The 16110-nt window shown below is 35.8% G+C and overlaps 2 protein-coding genes across 5 annotated transcripts; both read left to right on the top strand.

Moving 5' to 3' along the window:
* Nucleotides 1-107: 107 nt before the first annotated feature.
* Nucleotides 108-3101, top strand: LOC103335961 (monothiol glutaredoxin-S15, mitochondrial-like). 4 transcript variants are annotated; one of them, XM_008238995.3, is made up of 7 exons: nucleotides 108-257; nucleotides 423-495; nucleotides 1062-1196; nucleotides 1310-1409; nucleotides 1865-1931; nucleotides 2734-2812; nucleotides 2900-3101. In XM_008238995.3, exons 2-7 carry the CDS (start codon nucleotides 424-426, stop codon nucleotides 2957-2959), a joined length of 513 nt encoding a protein of 170 aa, XP_008237217.2. In that variant the 5' UTR covers nucleotides 108-257; nucleotide 423; the 3' UTR covers nucleotides 2960-3101. The 4 variants fall into 4 exon arrangements, with proteins under 4 accessions (XP_008237217.2, XP_008237218.2, XP_088911639.1 ...); XM_008238996.3 differs by having other exon boundaries at nucleotides 198-335; XM_089055513.1 differs by having other exon boundaries at nucleotides 200-257; nucleotides 1059-1196.
* Nucleotides 3102-11612: 8511 nt separating this feature from the next.
* Nucleotides 11613-15452, top strand: NPH3 (Phototropic-responsive NPH3 family protein). Its single transcript, XM_008238994.3, has 4 exons — nucleotides 11613-12042; nucleotides 12236-12305; nucleotides 12470-13759; nucleotides 14606-15452. The coding sequence occupies exons 1-4, from the start codon at nucleotides 11930-11932 to the stop codon at nucleotides 15158-15160; spliced, it is 2028 nt and encodes a 675-aa protein (XP_008237216.2). The 5' UTR covers nucleotides 11613-11929; the 3' UTR covers nucleotides 15161-15452.
* Nucleotides 15453-16110: the final 658 nt, after the last annotated feature.

Raw genomic sequence — 16110 nt, 5'->3', positions numbered from 1 at the left:
TGGTACTCTCATATTTGCTCTATTTTACAATATGTTACGTTATCAACATGAAAGTAATATATTTTCTTTACTGTAAATTTTCTCAACTGCAATTTGGTTGTAAAGGGAATTAAGTGCAAATTGAGCAAAATTAAGAGAAACGCACCGTCTTAACCGACTTTCATCTCTCGCTGTGACATCTACACTTGTTGTGAGCGTGCGTTTCAGTTCTCTCTTCCAAGCCCTAATCTGTTGCTCCTTCCACTTCTCCTCTTCAGGTAAACTCGTCACAGTCTCCAACTTTCCTTTCGTTTCCTTTGGTTTCTGAGCAAACAAACATCGCTTGAGTTGTCCATGTATGTTAACTTTGTTGAAGAAAATTTAATTGTACTGTAGAAAGCCTTGTACTTTATGCAACTGATAGGCATTTTCATGGTTAACAGCATGTCGAGGCCGCTCTCAAAGTTGCTCTTCAAGGGAATTTCAGGCTTCCCGGCTGCCCGTTCTAGTAAAATTGTAAGATTCGACATATGGGTTTGTTTTGGTTCAGTTCTAATTTCAGCTGAAATGGGCAAATCGGATTGTGGGCTTGTTTCAGTGCAGAATTGATTTGATTGTGTATGCGTATTATGTATCTTTGCATGTAACTGGATCAAGTGATAGCATGTGTGTGTGTTTGTGTGTATATTTGTATTGAATTCATCAATTCCATGTGTACAGTTTTAGCTTTGTTTGAATGTTCGTACTTCGTACTCACCAAGGATAGCAGTAAAATTCTTTTAATTGGTAGTAGGTATTTGGATCCTTTTATCAAAATGGATTGAGATACTCGACCTCTGTGCGCAATTATCCCAACACACATGACGATTGTAGACTTGTGTCAGTGCAGAATTGATTTGATTGTGTGCATATTCTGTATTTTTGCATAAATAACTGGGGTTTAGCATGTGTGTGTGCTTGTGCGTTTATTAGTTTTGAATTCATGAATTCCATGTCTTCAGTGTTAGCTTACTTTGTTCGAATGTTCATACTTTGTAATCCCCAAGGATAGCAGTTCAATGTTTTCTTTTAATTGGTAGTAGGTATCTGGATCCTTTTATCAAAATGGAATGAGATACTCGACCTCTGTGCCTAATGACACCGACACACATGACGATTTTAAACCCGCTAATAAGTTCGACGGTTCTGGCCTTAGCTTGAAGGAACTTGTTGAACAGGTAAATATATGCCAAACTAATCTTCTTGATAAGAGCTCCTTGTTTCCCCTTTGTTATCCCGACCAAAGGTCGCTTTTCTTTAAGTTAATGGTTCTGGTCTGTTTCTGGTGTAGGATGTAAAGGACAACCCTGTAATGCTTTATATGAAAGGAGTGCCTGAGGTTCCCCAATGTGGATTCAGCTCACTTGCAGTAAGAGTGTTAAAACAATATGGTAAGTCTTGAAATGCTCAGTTTGTATTCTAACTATCTTTCATCCCTTGGTTTAGTTCACCAAAGTCAAATTTATGATAGAAGAACAAAAGATAACTAAACTAAACCGTAATGATGTTCACGGTCTTCAAATTGTTCATATTTGTCATCACAGTGGAGAGGCCTTTAGCTAAAGATAGACATCTAATGGCTTGACAGTTTTGAACATATACTCACAAGCTGATATGATGATTGTTGCATAAAAAGTCGGTTTCGTCTAAACGAAACTTAGAAATTCAGAATTTTGATCAACTTTGAAGAAATTGGTCATATGTTCCTGGCCGTAGACAAACCTTACTCGATTGAACCAGTTAAAAATCTTTAGTTGTTCTTTGTTGTTACAGCAGCTTGTTGACTTATTATAATGAATGTGCATTGCTGCTAATGATCTTATTATGATAATCTTTATCCATACAGATGTTCCTTTGAGTGCTAGGAATATTTTGGAAGATCCTGAGCTCAAAACTGCTGTAAAAGCCTTTAGGTAAGGGTCCATTCTATGAAATTTTTGTTTTTAGCTTTATGTTTTGGTTTTTTTGGTTACAGATGAAGAGGAAAGATAAGAATTAAATGAGGAGGTAGACAAGAAAGGAGAGAAGTGGGGGAGACATGAAAGAAAATTTATAAAACTAAAAGTTAAAAAGACAAACTGTTTCTAGTTTCTCTTCTCACTTTGCTCTCCTTTTCCCTGCACTATCTTTATTTAAAATAAAAAAACAAAACCATTATGAAACTGGTTCTAAGTTCATTCATTTCAGCATTTTCCTGCTTTGTTTTAAATTCCTTAGGCTAGCCGAACCTTTTAGAAAAGTACAGAAGGTAAATAAACTTTTTCGTAAAAATTCATCCTTTTTTTTTCTTCATTAAAAACGAAAAGAAATCATGGTTGGATAATACAGAGTCTATTCTAGGTTTCATCAGGAAAGTTCCCTTATTTTTAGATTGAGACAATCTGTTATTTCAATTACCATTCGTATATGTTAAATTATATGCAGTCCTTATCTTGCCTTGATTTAATATTTGGTGTGCCTTCTATGTCAAACATCAATGGTCTTGCTTATGTTTATGATGCATGTTGATTATCTGATGACATTATCCATAGTCTTGGAATTTTGTACTCAGCTGTTAATGCATCGTTCCGTGGTTGTCCAGAGACAAGGCTGTTGGTTATGATAAACTTAATCAGAAATCCTTTTGGCCTCGTAAATTTTTATATTATTGATTCAGAGTGCACATACTTATGCCTGGTAAACTTGTTTTCTCAATCTTGTTTTTTTCCTATGCAGCCACTGGCCAACATTTCCACAGATATTTATCAAGGGGGAGTTCATTGGAGGGTCAGACATAATTCTCAATATGCACCAGGTTAGTGCTTATAAAATTAGTACTTTATTATTGTTTTTTAAATTTAAAGCTTTGCATTGCTCTGATACTATGATCTATCCTATGTAGTCTGGTGAGCTCAAGGAAAAGCTCAAGGATATTGCAGTCAATCAAGAGAAGTCTGCATAAGATAAATTATGAGAGGGTAGGTTAAATGTTATCTGTGTAATCTTTTGTTGATAAAAGATGACTAGATATGTGGTTATCCTTGTTTCCTTCAAAGTTGATAAACCTAATTTGCAATAAATGTCAGCTTAATATTCTCTTTTCATCTTCAACCTTCATGAAATATGTCAGTGTTCATGCGGGCTTCTATTTGCTATTTCACCCAGTGTGCCCAAAGTGGACCTCTGAGGAAACATACAGTTTGGGCCAATGACTTTTCAATAGAGCCAAATTTAGGAGTCTTGAAAAGCCTAAAAATTACAACAGTGCCACCGAAGTTTGCGTCTCTGAAAACCATATTGCAAGGATAGTAATAGTATTTTACAACTGGTCCTATTTGGTATTTTCCCTTTAATTTGTAGGTGGTTGTGTTTATATATAAAATCAAGGCTAGAAACGGGGTTCGTTATAAATATCTTTTAAAGGAAACCTCTTTCAAGGAATCACTTAAATAAAATTTCAGTTTTTATTTATAGGACTTCAGGTTCTGATTTGAATTTCATACAGAATTGCATGTTAACCTAATTCATGAAACGAAAAAAATTGAAAAGTATTTATGCATCTCTTATGCAATGGACTACTTAAAAAAAACATTTTAAAGTTAATAATCATATTTTTGTATTTAGCACATGCAAGTGATGTCAAGTATGTAGATGGTGGCAACGGAGTCTAGTCCAGCAAAAAAGAGCCTTAACGTGTAGACGAGTGGTCTCAGAGTTCAAATTTCCATGGCACCTTGGTAGTGTGTAGGTCTGTAAAAAATGGCCCAAGTCCGATGGACTAGCTCGAATTCAGCTCTATTGTAGAAGGGAAATGCTAGCAACATTTTCTCTAATCTTTTTTTTGTACCTTCTCCATTCTCCTCTTGACATATGTCATTATCTTTACACTTCAAACAATGTCATTAATGCATCATACAAGCTAAGTTTTGTTTTCCAAATTTCCCCTTATTAAATATATTGACTTTTTTTACAAGCGTAATGTTTTTAAAACTTTCTTACCACATTATTATAAACAAATGTTTTTTAATTAACTATTGTGTAATAAAATATTTTATCACTTTATATTTTAAAAATGTATTTTTATTTTCAATGGATTTTGGTATTATTGATATTTATCTTTTACTATTATGCTTTTTTTTTTGGCTTATCTTAACATTTAAATACCTGAAAATAATAACTACAACATATCTTTTCGTCAAATTACTATAAATTTGTTATCATGGAAGTGACATCATTTTTGTTGTGGAAAAAAACTCTTTGAAAAAAAAACTTTTTAGAATAAAAAGGGCAGTTTTTATTATTTAATTTTTTTAATAAGGTGGTAACAAAATTGTAAAAAAAATGAATACATTTAATAAGGATAAGACTTAGAAAACAAAAACTAGCTTGTGGGATACATTAATGACATTGTTTTTAGTATACGAAAGTGACATGTAATAAAGAAAATGGAGAATGTCCAAAGAAAAATGTTAGAGAGAGTTACTAGCATTCTTTAGTATGGAAAGGATAGGGCATGGGCATTGCTTGTATTTTTTATTTCTTAAGTATGTGGATGGGATGGGATGGAAAGAACATTAGATTGGGCAAAAATGGACCAAACAAGAAAATATTCAAACCAATCACTCATTGACTAGATCCTCCGAATGCGCATAGCAACCTGTCATGTTTCAGTATTTAAGGGCTTCGGCCATAGCTTGAAAGTGTCAACTTCCTTTTCAGTCCAATCAAGTAGCTATAGGCTCAATAGTTACACGATTAGGTATGTAACTGTCTTGCAAATGCAACAAATCTCACCACCCAAAACACAAGTTGGCAATATTTTTTTTTTCTTTTTGGGTTATCATTGACATATCATAATGCCATACAAGTCAAATTTCAATCTAAAAAAAAATGGAATATGGTAAATTACAGAACCATATACATGAATGATTATACATCAAATATTCATCTTCCAGGGAATGCCGCTTTTATGTTTTGCTTGGGTTTGAAGGTACTCTATTGTATATAACAATAGTTTCAAATCCGAGAAATAAATGTTCGTACGCTTATACTTAAAATAATTAACAGCATTTGAGCTCCTAGATTCGATTACGCAATTCTATATCGGATAATATTAGTACAACTAGGACGCTTAAAAGAATGAGCTAAGAGGACGTAGACCCGAAGACTCGAAAATAATCTGAGGCACCTTACATTATTAAGCATGCTTGGTGAATAAAAATAGAAATAAAAACGAAGGGAGCAATTGTCAAATTGCAGCCTCTGCTTAAGGATTCAAATTCAACACATCATGTCTGCCCAAACCTGAACAACCAAAGGGCCCAAAGGGGACCAAGCATGTGGGGAAGGAAGGGAGAGAAAGCCAACGCGTCACAAGTCTCACCACACAATGGAATTGAAAACATCAATGTCACGTATTTTCCCATGCTTTAAAGAAATCAGCTCATTAGGGTTGGGCTTGTGTCTTGAATTGGATTGGTAAGATCGAGTTCATGGTAAGATGGGACGCAAGGGGACCGGCACTCTTCTTAATTTCATCAATCTCTTGTGTTATCCAACTCAAATGTCGATCTTAAATTTCCAAAATAAAACAAGTGGACGACATGTCATTTCAACCAACGGCCGAGATCGAGTTGCTCGCGTGAGATGCACTCTGGTCGGGTCCGCGTCGCTGAAGCTTAGCGCTAATACTACTTCGTTTTGCGATCATGTGAACTCTTCGTCAATGCCCTCCATCCAATTGCGTAGCACTACATGGCTCATTGTCACACCATGCAAGTGATGCATCTGCATGTTCGGGTTGTCCATTCCACCAGATGGACGTCTGCAATCGTGCCACGTGTCAGTCACGTGTCAGTCTTATTGAAAAAAAAAATTTAGTTTTAAAATTTCAAAATTCCATCAAAATATCTTTGATCTTAGAAAAATGAGTAGTGCTACACTTAAAACATTTATATCCCACATTTTCATACTACCTTATGTGGCAGATGAAGTGGATAGTCACATCAATTAAAAAGTGTCAATAAATCATAAAAGATAAGAAAACATTAAATTAATTTTAATTGATGAGTTGTCCACATCATCTGTCACATAAGGTGATATAAGAATGTGGTATACAAATGTGGTAAAAGTAGTATTATTCCAAACAAATACTACAAACTATGAATCGCCTCTACTAATTTCAAATGATCCCAAACTAATTCAACTTAATCTCCAAATTCTTCATTTATCATCAAAATTGAGTTTCCAACTTGTCTCCGGCCTGATTTTATTTTTTATTTTTTGTTTATGTCCACTAGCACATAAATTATGTACATTAATTTATCTAAGTATTTTTTTTATATATTAATAATTATGTACTTCCTTTTTTCTTTTAACAATATTGTACTTCCTTCCTTTATGGTACAATATAATTAATGTACCTACAAAAAATTTATTTTTTGAATAATGTAACTGGTATGAATGATATATTTGCATATTAGGTAGTCACTTGGTGTCACTCTCTCATACGCGAGGAGAGGCGAAACGATTAGGGGTTTGCACAGATCCTCCCCTTTTTTCCAATCTCTGTAGTCGGTGCTAGCTCCTGGGTTTAGTTGTGGTCTACAATGTGGTATGTCATCAGCGACATCTTCTCAATGTGGGTGTGGTTTCTTTGGGTCACATGGATCTCTGGTTTTGATCCTCATTTTCTCGGTGTTAGGCAAGGTTTTCGACGACTAGGGCTATTGGGTGCCATCTTTTTACCAATCTTTATAGGATCGTTTGGTTATTCTATAATGGGGATCGCGGATCCAAGTGGTGATAGAGTCCTTAATGGCCTTGCGCAATCTTTCTGTAGACAACTTGTGCTCATGGATTTTTCTGGTGATAGTAGAATTTGTATCAAAGATTGTGTTGATAAGGCAAAGGAGACAAGCCTAGAGGGGTCTCCCAGGTCTCCCTACTGTGTTCGCTGGAACATTTTTGGGCTTGGCTTCGGATAAACGTTCCTACTCTGATGATCTTCCAATGGACGTTCATCATACTAAGAGGCCAATCTTGGTCTCCCCTACCTTGTTAGTTAGGAGTCTGGATTAAGAAATAAAGAGATGGCATTTGGTGATGCTGGCTTTATTTTGATGCTTACAATAAGCTTTCTACACTGTACAAAGAACTATGCACTCATAGGAGGTTTTTGTCGGTAATCTTACGTTATGGTGGATTGTTATTTGCTGGGCTTATAGTAGTGCTTTGTTTTGTTTGGTTAGTGGAAGTGCGATTGGTGGTAGTTCTTCTTTATTTTGTGTTTGGTTCATGTTGCAGTTTCGTTTTGGTGTTCTTTTGGTTATGAAATTTTGCATGCTCAACAATTATCGCGCTATACAAATAACTATGTTTACAAAGGAGGCCTTCTTTGAAAGAACCTAAGAGGTGGTGGTGTGCTCTTTTGATGGGTTCCTTTTAGATTTCAATTTGTATCTTTGTATTTTGTTCCTGTGGACTGTTCATTTTGGTGTGTCATTGTTTCTAACCCATTGCATGCTGAACAAATCTTGTGCTGTACAAAGGACTATGTTTACATAGGAGGCCTTCTTTGACAGAATCCGAGAGGCCTTGGTGTCCTCTTTCGATGGGTTTCTATTAGCTTATGTTTGGTGGCTGGTTAGATTTGTTTTAAAAGTGTCTGTTTTGTGATTTTGGTTTTGTTTGGACTATTTTGTTAGTCTGTTGCCTGTGTGGCACCCTTTCCTCACTCGGGCTTAGTTTCTTAAGAAGGTTTTAATGAGACCACTGTAAACATACTGGTTTCTTTTGTGCTGTTCCTGGAATGAATTTCTCTTCTAAAAAACGGATAGTGACTTGGCTATTAAGTACATATATATATATATAAGTACATGAAAGGGGGTATTTTTGGGTGTCGTAATCTATATGAAAGGGTTTTGTTATGCATTCTTGTTCACAAAGTGATATTTTTTATTAAAAAAAATTCTCCAACTCATGAAAGGCGCCTCCATTGCTCTTGGCAGGTCTTGTCCAAGTTGAGGTCCAGTGGTGAGCTGACACGTGAGATTAGGGCCGGCATTTAGACCGAAAATCGAAAAACCGCAAGTACCAACCGAGGTTTTACTGCATCTAAACCAACCTATCATGAAAAGTGACGGCAATATGCGATTGCAATTGCGGTTCTACATTTTCAAATAATGCAGTATACTGGAAACCACAATATAATTTAAATAAATACCTATAATTATTTTATATTAACTAACAAAGGCTAGGACTTCATCATTTATATGAATCTTTCTCTCTTCTCTCTTATCACTTCTTCTTTTTCTTTTTATTCTCCCTCCCTCTCTCTCTCTCTCTCTCTCTCTCTCTCTCTCTCTCTCTCATCTTCTTCTTCTCTATCGGACTCACTTAGGCTTTGAATGTATTACTAATGAAGTGTATTCTCCAGCAATCTCTTGAAGTTCCCTCTATTGTTTTTTTTTTAAAAAAATCTCAACCTTGAAGAAATATCATTTGAATATTTAGTGAATTAATATAACTTAATTAGTAAATAATTAAACTTTTATCTTGTAGGAACCTGGGTTTCAATTAGTATTGCAAACTCGTCGCTTGTGTTGATAATTTTCTTCGGTTGTTATCAGTGGATTAGCCAAGATAATCTCTAACTTGCAATCAACTATTTGGTTTTTAATAATAAAGTTCATTATCTCTATATATAAGTTAAAGAATCATTGTCAATGATAAAAAGTTCTGCTTATTTCAGCAGTATTTTTAAGCATGAGCAGTTTTTTTTTACTGTAGAAAGTTCTGTAATGTTATTTTGTTCCCTATACTGACCGCAATATACCGACAATTGCGGTATACCACAATAAGTAGGTTAGTTCATGGTTTGTCTTTTTACCATACCGTAACATGTCGGTCGGTCAATTTATAGTTTCATTGAAAAATTGCGGTAATCGAACTGCAACCAACCCTAAGTGGTCAGTACCCTATAACAACTCGGCCAGAGGGGAGACAAACGTTGGTTGGTTAGGTGCCAAGTTCGCTTCCACGTGGCATAATATTACTATTTTATTCGGCAGGGTAAGTCCCACATGTCAACATATTTGAAACATTATAGATGATAAATTGAGAGTGGATGACAAGTGAAAGAAACAATTTCTTTTTGTTAGAAAAGATATGTAGTCAAGGACACAAATATTTCTTCCCCTACACATGACGTTCTCATCACTACAACACACAGTACAAGATGCAGAGTCACCTAACTGTAAAATGCAAGAAATCCTTTTGTTTTGTCTTTTTTCCTTTTTATATTCCCCAACCAAAAACAATGATGCAAGGATCCCCAAAATGGACCTACTAGTCAATAATAATTAAATTGGGATTTTTATTCACTTTACCAAAAACATAAAAAGATTGTGATTTATTCACCAAAGGAGATAATTTTTGGCTTCCCTATTTCCCGATCAAACAAGTTACTGGAAAGTTGACACAACGGGACCCAATGTACCAAACTTTATCGAGTCCAGAGGCATGTGCATTTGTACTATTCAGTAATTAAAATGGTTGGTACATATTTTACCAGATGTGCATTTGTAATATTCGGTTATTGCAATATAAAAAAGTGCTACCAGACTCCATATGTAGTACTCCATATTCAGTTCTCCAAACTTACAACCTCGTTAGTAAATGCGGAGGCTCAGAATCCTACAATCCTATTAAGTTATAAAGACGGATGTGTTAAAATACTTTTGTTAGATGGAACATACTCATTCATAAAAGTTGTTAAAATCATTTCTTAGACCAGAGGATAATAGACAATAATTTTGTTCTTGTTATATGATTAAAAAGTGATCCACATTGTCAACGGGTCAATGAAAAAGGTATTTGAGTTCCCATAGTATCATTGTTGTGTGTGTAAAAAATCATCATCTCCTATAGTTTAGATTATCGCTTGTAGTAAAAAAAAAAAAAATTGTGAAAAAACAATGAGATTATGGGTGGACACGTGTGCATCCTATCCTTTCTAAACATTATGTACAGAAAGCAAATAGAAGGGATCTGATCATCTGAGTAAGGGTGGATGGAAAAGTGGAAATAAACATATGCAATATGTATTGTTTAATAGATAAAACGATTAGAGGGGATGGGAAAATGGATGGGTGATGAAACCCTCCATGCTACAATTTTTAATATTTCTTTTGGTTATTTGGTGCCTGCTAAACAACGAGAGGATGCCATTGAAAAGGAGAAAAAAAACCTCGTATGGGTCCTCCATCCTCCTTTATTTCAAAATCTCAATCCTAAATTTCTAACTCTTTTCATCATGGTTCATTTCTTTTAGGGTTATTGATGCACTAGTTTTTGGTATGTTGCAATATTGAAAACTGTCCCACGTTTGAATCCTCTCTCATATATTATAAAAATTAATATAATAATAAATAAGAGTTAGACAAAATCGGATCGAAAGGGGCAATTGCCTCCACTAAACAAATTGAGCCTCCATTGATCTTCTCAATTTCTTAGCTAAGACATGGAAAAATAACTGAGGGCAAAAGCTAAGGAAAAGGGTAAAATAGCTAAATTGGTGTGCAAAGTGTTTATAAAAACTAGTAAACAACTAGCAGTTATGCAGCGTAGGCCTTTCTTCTTTTACAAAAATATTTTGAGAGCTTATTCATCTTATTTCGAGACAAGAAAATTCCTCGATCCCCCACTGATTAGAGTAGCCATCAAAAGGTTCAAAATGATTGCATTAAGATTTAAACACAACTTGGTAATTCATGGAACATCTGAAGCCAAAGTGAAAAACCAACTCTGTAGAACCAAAGTGAAGACCCAGTAGCGTTGAAACAGAAAAATAAAGTAAAAAAAAATTCATGGTGATAATATAATACACGAATGGCATTTCTGTATTTACATTCATGTCGTATATAGACAGTAAACATTCTCTTCGGGTTCGCTTGATCTTTTTAGTCGACCAGAAGAATATTGAATACCTGACATTGACAAGAAAACTGAAGAGGGAAGGGTACAGACCTTTCATTTTTATGAATAGTTCTATAATTTGAAGAAAAAAAAAAAAAAAACCAAACCAAACTTTTGTTCCTATAGTATTTATTGCACAAACCGTATAATCAGTTGTCACAAAATAGAGTTAGTTCTTTACTTTATGTTCACATGTGTAATGGTTCATGATTGGTGGTTCGAACGTGGGTCGAATTTTAAATACCATTGTTTGGTATACTGAGATTGAACTTATTAAATTGAACAACAGTCCCATATATTGTTTAAGTCTCATCTAAAGGGGCGAGACTCACAAATATTAACTTGAACAGTCCAAGTGAACTCACTGTTTGTTGTTCCAAATTTAGATATGAATTATTACAATATTGAAAGAGATTTCAAATTCAAGTCTCCTCATTTCTATAAGCGAAAAAAAGTTATTAATAATAGCATTCGATTTATAATTGGAGTAACTTCCATAAATCATATTGTCACACATGGTATGTTAGATACCCGCAATAATTTCTAGTAAAATGAATAAAGCTTATGTCTACAATATTTTTTATTTTTTATTTAAGAACAGAGTATCAAAAGAAGAAACTGAATCTCTCCCATTCTTTATGCATATGGGGAACCAATTAAGCAGAAAAAAGCAAAGAAAGGAGGCTCCGAGTGATCCAAAACAGTACCTACTATGCCCATTACTACACAGCCTGTAAGTGCTCTTCGAAACTAAGCCGACAATTGGAGATAATTCCAAGCACCCCATGTGAGTGAGACTCATCCCTTTTAGTCTCCTTACATCTTTCTCAGTTTCACTGCCTTCTCTCTCTGCTTTGTTCTGCTGCTATCTCGTACAGTCCGTGTGTCTGCTCTTATTTGTAGCCACTTTCTCGAGAAAATTCCAGCTTAAGTTTTCTGGGTTCTCTTCAAAATCATGTGGGATTCAGAGACTGAGTCAGTTGGAGGGAGAGATTACGGCAATGGAGTTCTTAGTTCAAGCAAGCACAGTGTTAAGACTGATGGGTTTGAGCTAAAAGGCAGCTCTTGGTATGTATGAAATTAGATACGCTACAATTGAAGCTGCTAATTTGGACTTTGAAGTGTCTTGGTGTAGTTAGTTGAGTCTAAATAAAATGAGATTTTACTTCTTCATCATGCTTGTGGTGTGTTGGTTAAAGGGTAGCTGATTTTTTAGCATGCAAACTAATTAAAATATTTGGTGGGTTTGGATCAAATATAGGTTTGTTGCAACTGATATCCCAAGTGACCTGCTAGTTCAAGTTGGAGATGTGAATTTTCACTTGCACAAGGTACCATTTCTAATTCTCTCTCAAATCTTTATAGTTTCATATCCTTGAGCTTACTAGTCTAATAATTTCTTTTGTTCTGTTATAAGTTATAACCAGTCTAATAATTTGTTCGGTGAGAACTTATAAGAATGGAAATTTATGTTTCTGTCATTCTGTTTTGGAAGTATCCCCTGCTGTCAAGGAGTGGAAAGATCAACAGAGTTATGTATGAATTACGCGACCCGGACTTGAGTAAGATGGCTTTGGATGACCTTCCTGGTGGACCGGAGGCGTTCGAGCTAGCTGCGAAATTCTGCTACGGAATTGCTGTTGATCTAACAGCAGCTAACATTTCAGGCCTGAGATGTGCTGCTGAGTACCTTGAAATGACAGAGGACTTGGAAGAAGGCAATCTTATCTTCAAAACGGAGGCGTTTCTCAGCTATGTGGTTTTATCCTCATGGAGAGACTCCATAGTTGTGTTGAAAAGCTGTGAGAAGCTCTCACCATGGGCGGAAAATCTTCAAATTGTCCGAAGATGCAGCGAGTCTATTGCTTGGAAAGCTTGTGCCAATCCAAAAGGAATAAGATGGGCATACACTGGAAAGCCACTAAAAGTTTCAAGTCCAAGCTGGAATGACATGAAGGACTCAAGTCCAAGTAAAAACCAGCAGGTCCCTCCTGATTGGTGGTTTGAAGATGTTTCGATTCTTAGGATAGATCACTTTGTCAGGGTTATTACTGCAATTAAGGTAAAGGGGATGAGATTTGAACTGATTGGAGCTGCAATAATGCATTATGCATCCAAATGGCTTCCGGGTTTAATAAATGATGGCGCAGCTGCAGCAGATGAAGGAAGCAACAGCAGCAATAGTAATACCAGTAATAGTGGCAGCAGTTGGAAGGGTGGACTCCATTTGATTGTGGCTGGAAATAAAGATGAGCCTCCAACTGTTCAGGCCAAAGATCAACGGATGATCATTGAGAGCCTCATCAGTATAATTCCACCACAGAAGGATAGTGTCTCATGCAGCTTCCTTCTTCGGCTTTTGAGAATGGCAAACATGTTGAAAGTAGCACCTGCTTTGGTTACTGAGCTGGAAAAACGCGTGGGAATGCAGTTCGAACAGGCTACATTGGCAGATCTTCTTATTCCTTCTTACAATAAAAGTGAAACTATGTATGATGTGGATCTTGTTCAAAGGCTTCTGGAGCATTTTCTGGTTCAAGAACAAACAGATATTTCAAGTCCAAGCCAACAATCTTTCCCTGGAAAACACTATGATGACATTCAAAGGGGTACAGGCCCAAATGCTAAGATGAGGGTAGCTAGGCTTGTCGATAGTTATCTTACCGAGGTATCCAGAGATAGAAGCCTCTCCCTAACAAAGTTTCAGGTGCTGGCAGAAGCTTTGCCTGATTCTGCAAGGATCTGTGATGATGGACTTTATAGGGCAATTGATTCCTATCTTAAGGTATTTGGTTCTTCCAAATTTACTCAGTCATTGAACTGTGTTTTCTATCTTTTGGTCTATTCTGTTACAGAAATTACCTTTTTTTATGCATGAACGTTTTGAATACCAATTGAAGGTGGAAAAACAAAGAGAAATTAATCACTCACAAGAAGTTTGCATACAATGGGAGGTCCTATGCAGTAAACTGCATGGAAATGTTTTAATTATGGATATTGCTTTTCTCCAGCTTACATCCTTGATTGATTTTAAAGCAGAAAACTTTGAAAAAATGTGAATCTGAATTCACTGCAGAGGTATTCAATACTTAATTTGTGACCCTTTTTGACATGGTTATGTGCTTTTTTTTAGCTTTTGTGCAAATCTGCCCAGCAGAGGTCCAAAAATACAACAGAAGTTTCCCTGTCTCGATAATTCGAACATGTTATAACATATAAGTGGAGGCTGTAAAGAAATCAGAACCATAATAATCATAAATCAAATATTAGAACGATGGTAGAGAATTACATGTTTTTTTTTTTTGGGTCAAAGATGGTAGTCCACTACTATACTCCCAAATAAGACTTAAAGGAAGTTCTAGTAGTATTACTGATTGCTTGTACTGCTACATTTCTGTTAGTGAACAAAATGTCGATATGGGATCTACAATGTGTGTAGAAAGCGCTGCAAGTCGGCTTTCGTGACTATGAACTGAAAATACAGTTAGACAATGTCATTCGGCTCTGGTTTATATAAGTTTGATGAACCATTCTTGATTTTTTTTTCTTTTGTTTTTCCTATAAAGCATGACAGTATTTTTGTTGATCAATTGCTTCATATTAAGAGTTCCCATCTCCTTATCATCAACAGGCCCATCCAACACTTTCTGAGCATGAAAGGAAGAGGCTTTGCCGAGTGATGGATTGCCAAAAGTTATCAATTGATGCCTGCATGCATGCTGCCCAAAATGAAAGACTCCCATTAAGGGTGGTGGTGCAAGTTCTTTTCTCTGAACAAGTAAAAATAAGCAATGCATTAGCCACCAGCTCCCTCAAAGAAGCTGGAGAATCTCAGTATCAGCCAATGGTTTCGAATCGAAAAACACTACTCGAAGGGACCCCGCAATCATTCCAAGAAGGATGGGCAGCAGCCAAAAAAGACATCAACACGGTAAAGTTCGAACTGGAGAGTGTCAAAGCCAAGTACCTTGAGCTCCAGAATGACATGGACAACTTGCAGAGACAATTTGATAAGATGTCAAAGCAGAAACAGACATCCGCATGGAGCAGTGGGTGGAAGAAACTAAGCAAACTCACAAAGACCACGAACTTAGAAAATCAGCACAACATTGGGACTGAGCACCAAGCAGCTGCAGATCAGCAGAACAGAAAGACACCTAGGAGGTGGAGAAATTCTATTTCCTGAAAACAAAAAGACAGATTGAAGGAAAGAGATATACATCTACATGTTTGAATTTGTGTTCCAAAGGTTTTCTTTTATTATTTGGGGGCTTCTTCCCTTTTTATTTCAACAGGAGTTGGGAGACTTCTTTTCTGAACACCTGTATCACTAAAATCTGATTTTTTTTTTTTTTTTTTTTTAATATTATGTGAGTGATTTCTCCATGTATGCTCTAGGGAATTTGTTTTCAAGGAGGAAAGAAGCTAAATATGTGGCGTTGACTTATATTCCATTCAAGATTTCTTGCTCGATTGATCAATCGTTTGATTAGAATGAGATCTGAAAAGCATCATCTACTTATATTCCATTCATGTCACTCGACAAAAAAAGACCAGAACTCTTTCTAACCACCAACTGGCCGAAGACAGAAAAACAATACCTAAGCGAAAGATTAAAATAAAAATTCAATCTTATGGTGATTTTTAGTGAAAAAAATTTGCCCCTAGAAATAGAAAAATGGAAAAAAGAAATGCAAGAGCATCAAATCGGCATGCCAATAAGGTAAATGTGATATCAGTAGTTTTTGGTTTTCCAAATTAAGCACTGCATACACTTGGGGCCTCCTAGTCATCATTCACAATATATGTCTATTCTGCATTAACTTTTTGAAGGGCTTTCCATCTGTTTCTAGAAATTTTGATGCATGAAAGAATTGATCGGTAATCGAATTGGAGACCACAAGTGTGATTCTATGGGACCACTAAGCTCAAAGATGGTGTTCGTTTCTATAATAATCACACCAGTTTGGAAAAGAATAAAACAATCATGATAAGGTTTCCACTTAAAAAAGTATATCTCATGTTACCCGAAACTCGCATTATTGACATAATATGTCCAGGTTGAATGTTTAAAAACAAATGTGTTCCAATGTCTTATGTGGACGACAACTTTCCAGGTCATCTGTTGATACTAAG

The sequence above is a fragment of the Prunus mume genome, linkage group LG6, assembly GCF_029339155.1.
Source record: "Prunus mume cultivar Tortuosa linkage group LG6, ASM2933915v1, whole genome shotgun sequence".
Taxonomy (NCBI): Eukaryota; Viridiplantae; Streptophyta; class Magnoliopsida; order Rosales; family Rosaceae; genus Prunus; species Prunus mume.
This window is presented reverse-complemented; position numbering and strand designations above follow the sequence as displayed.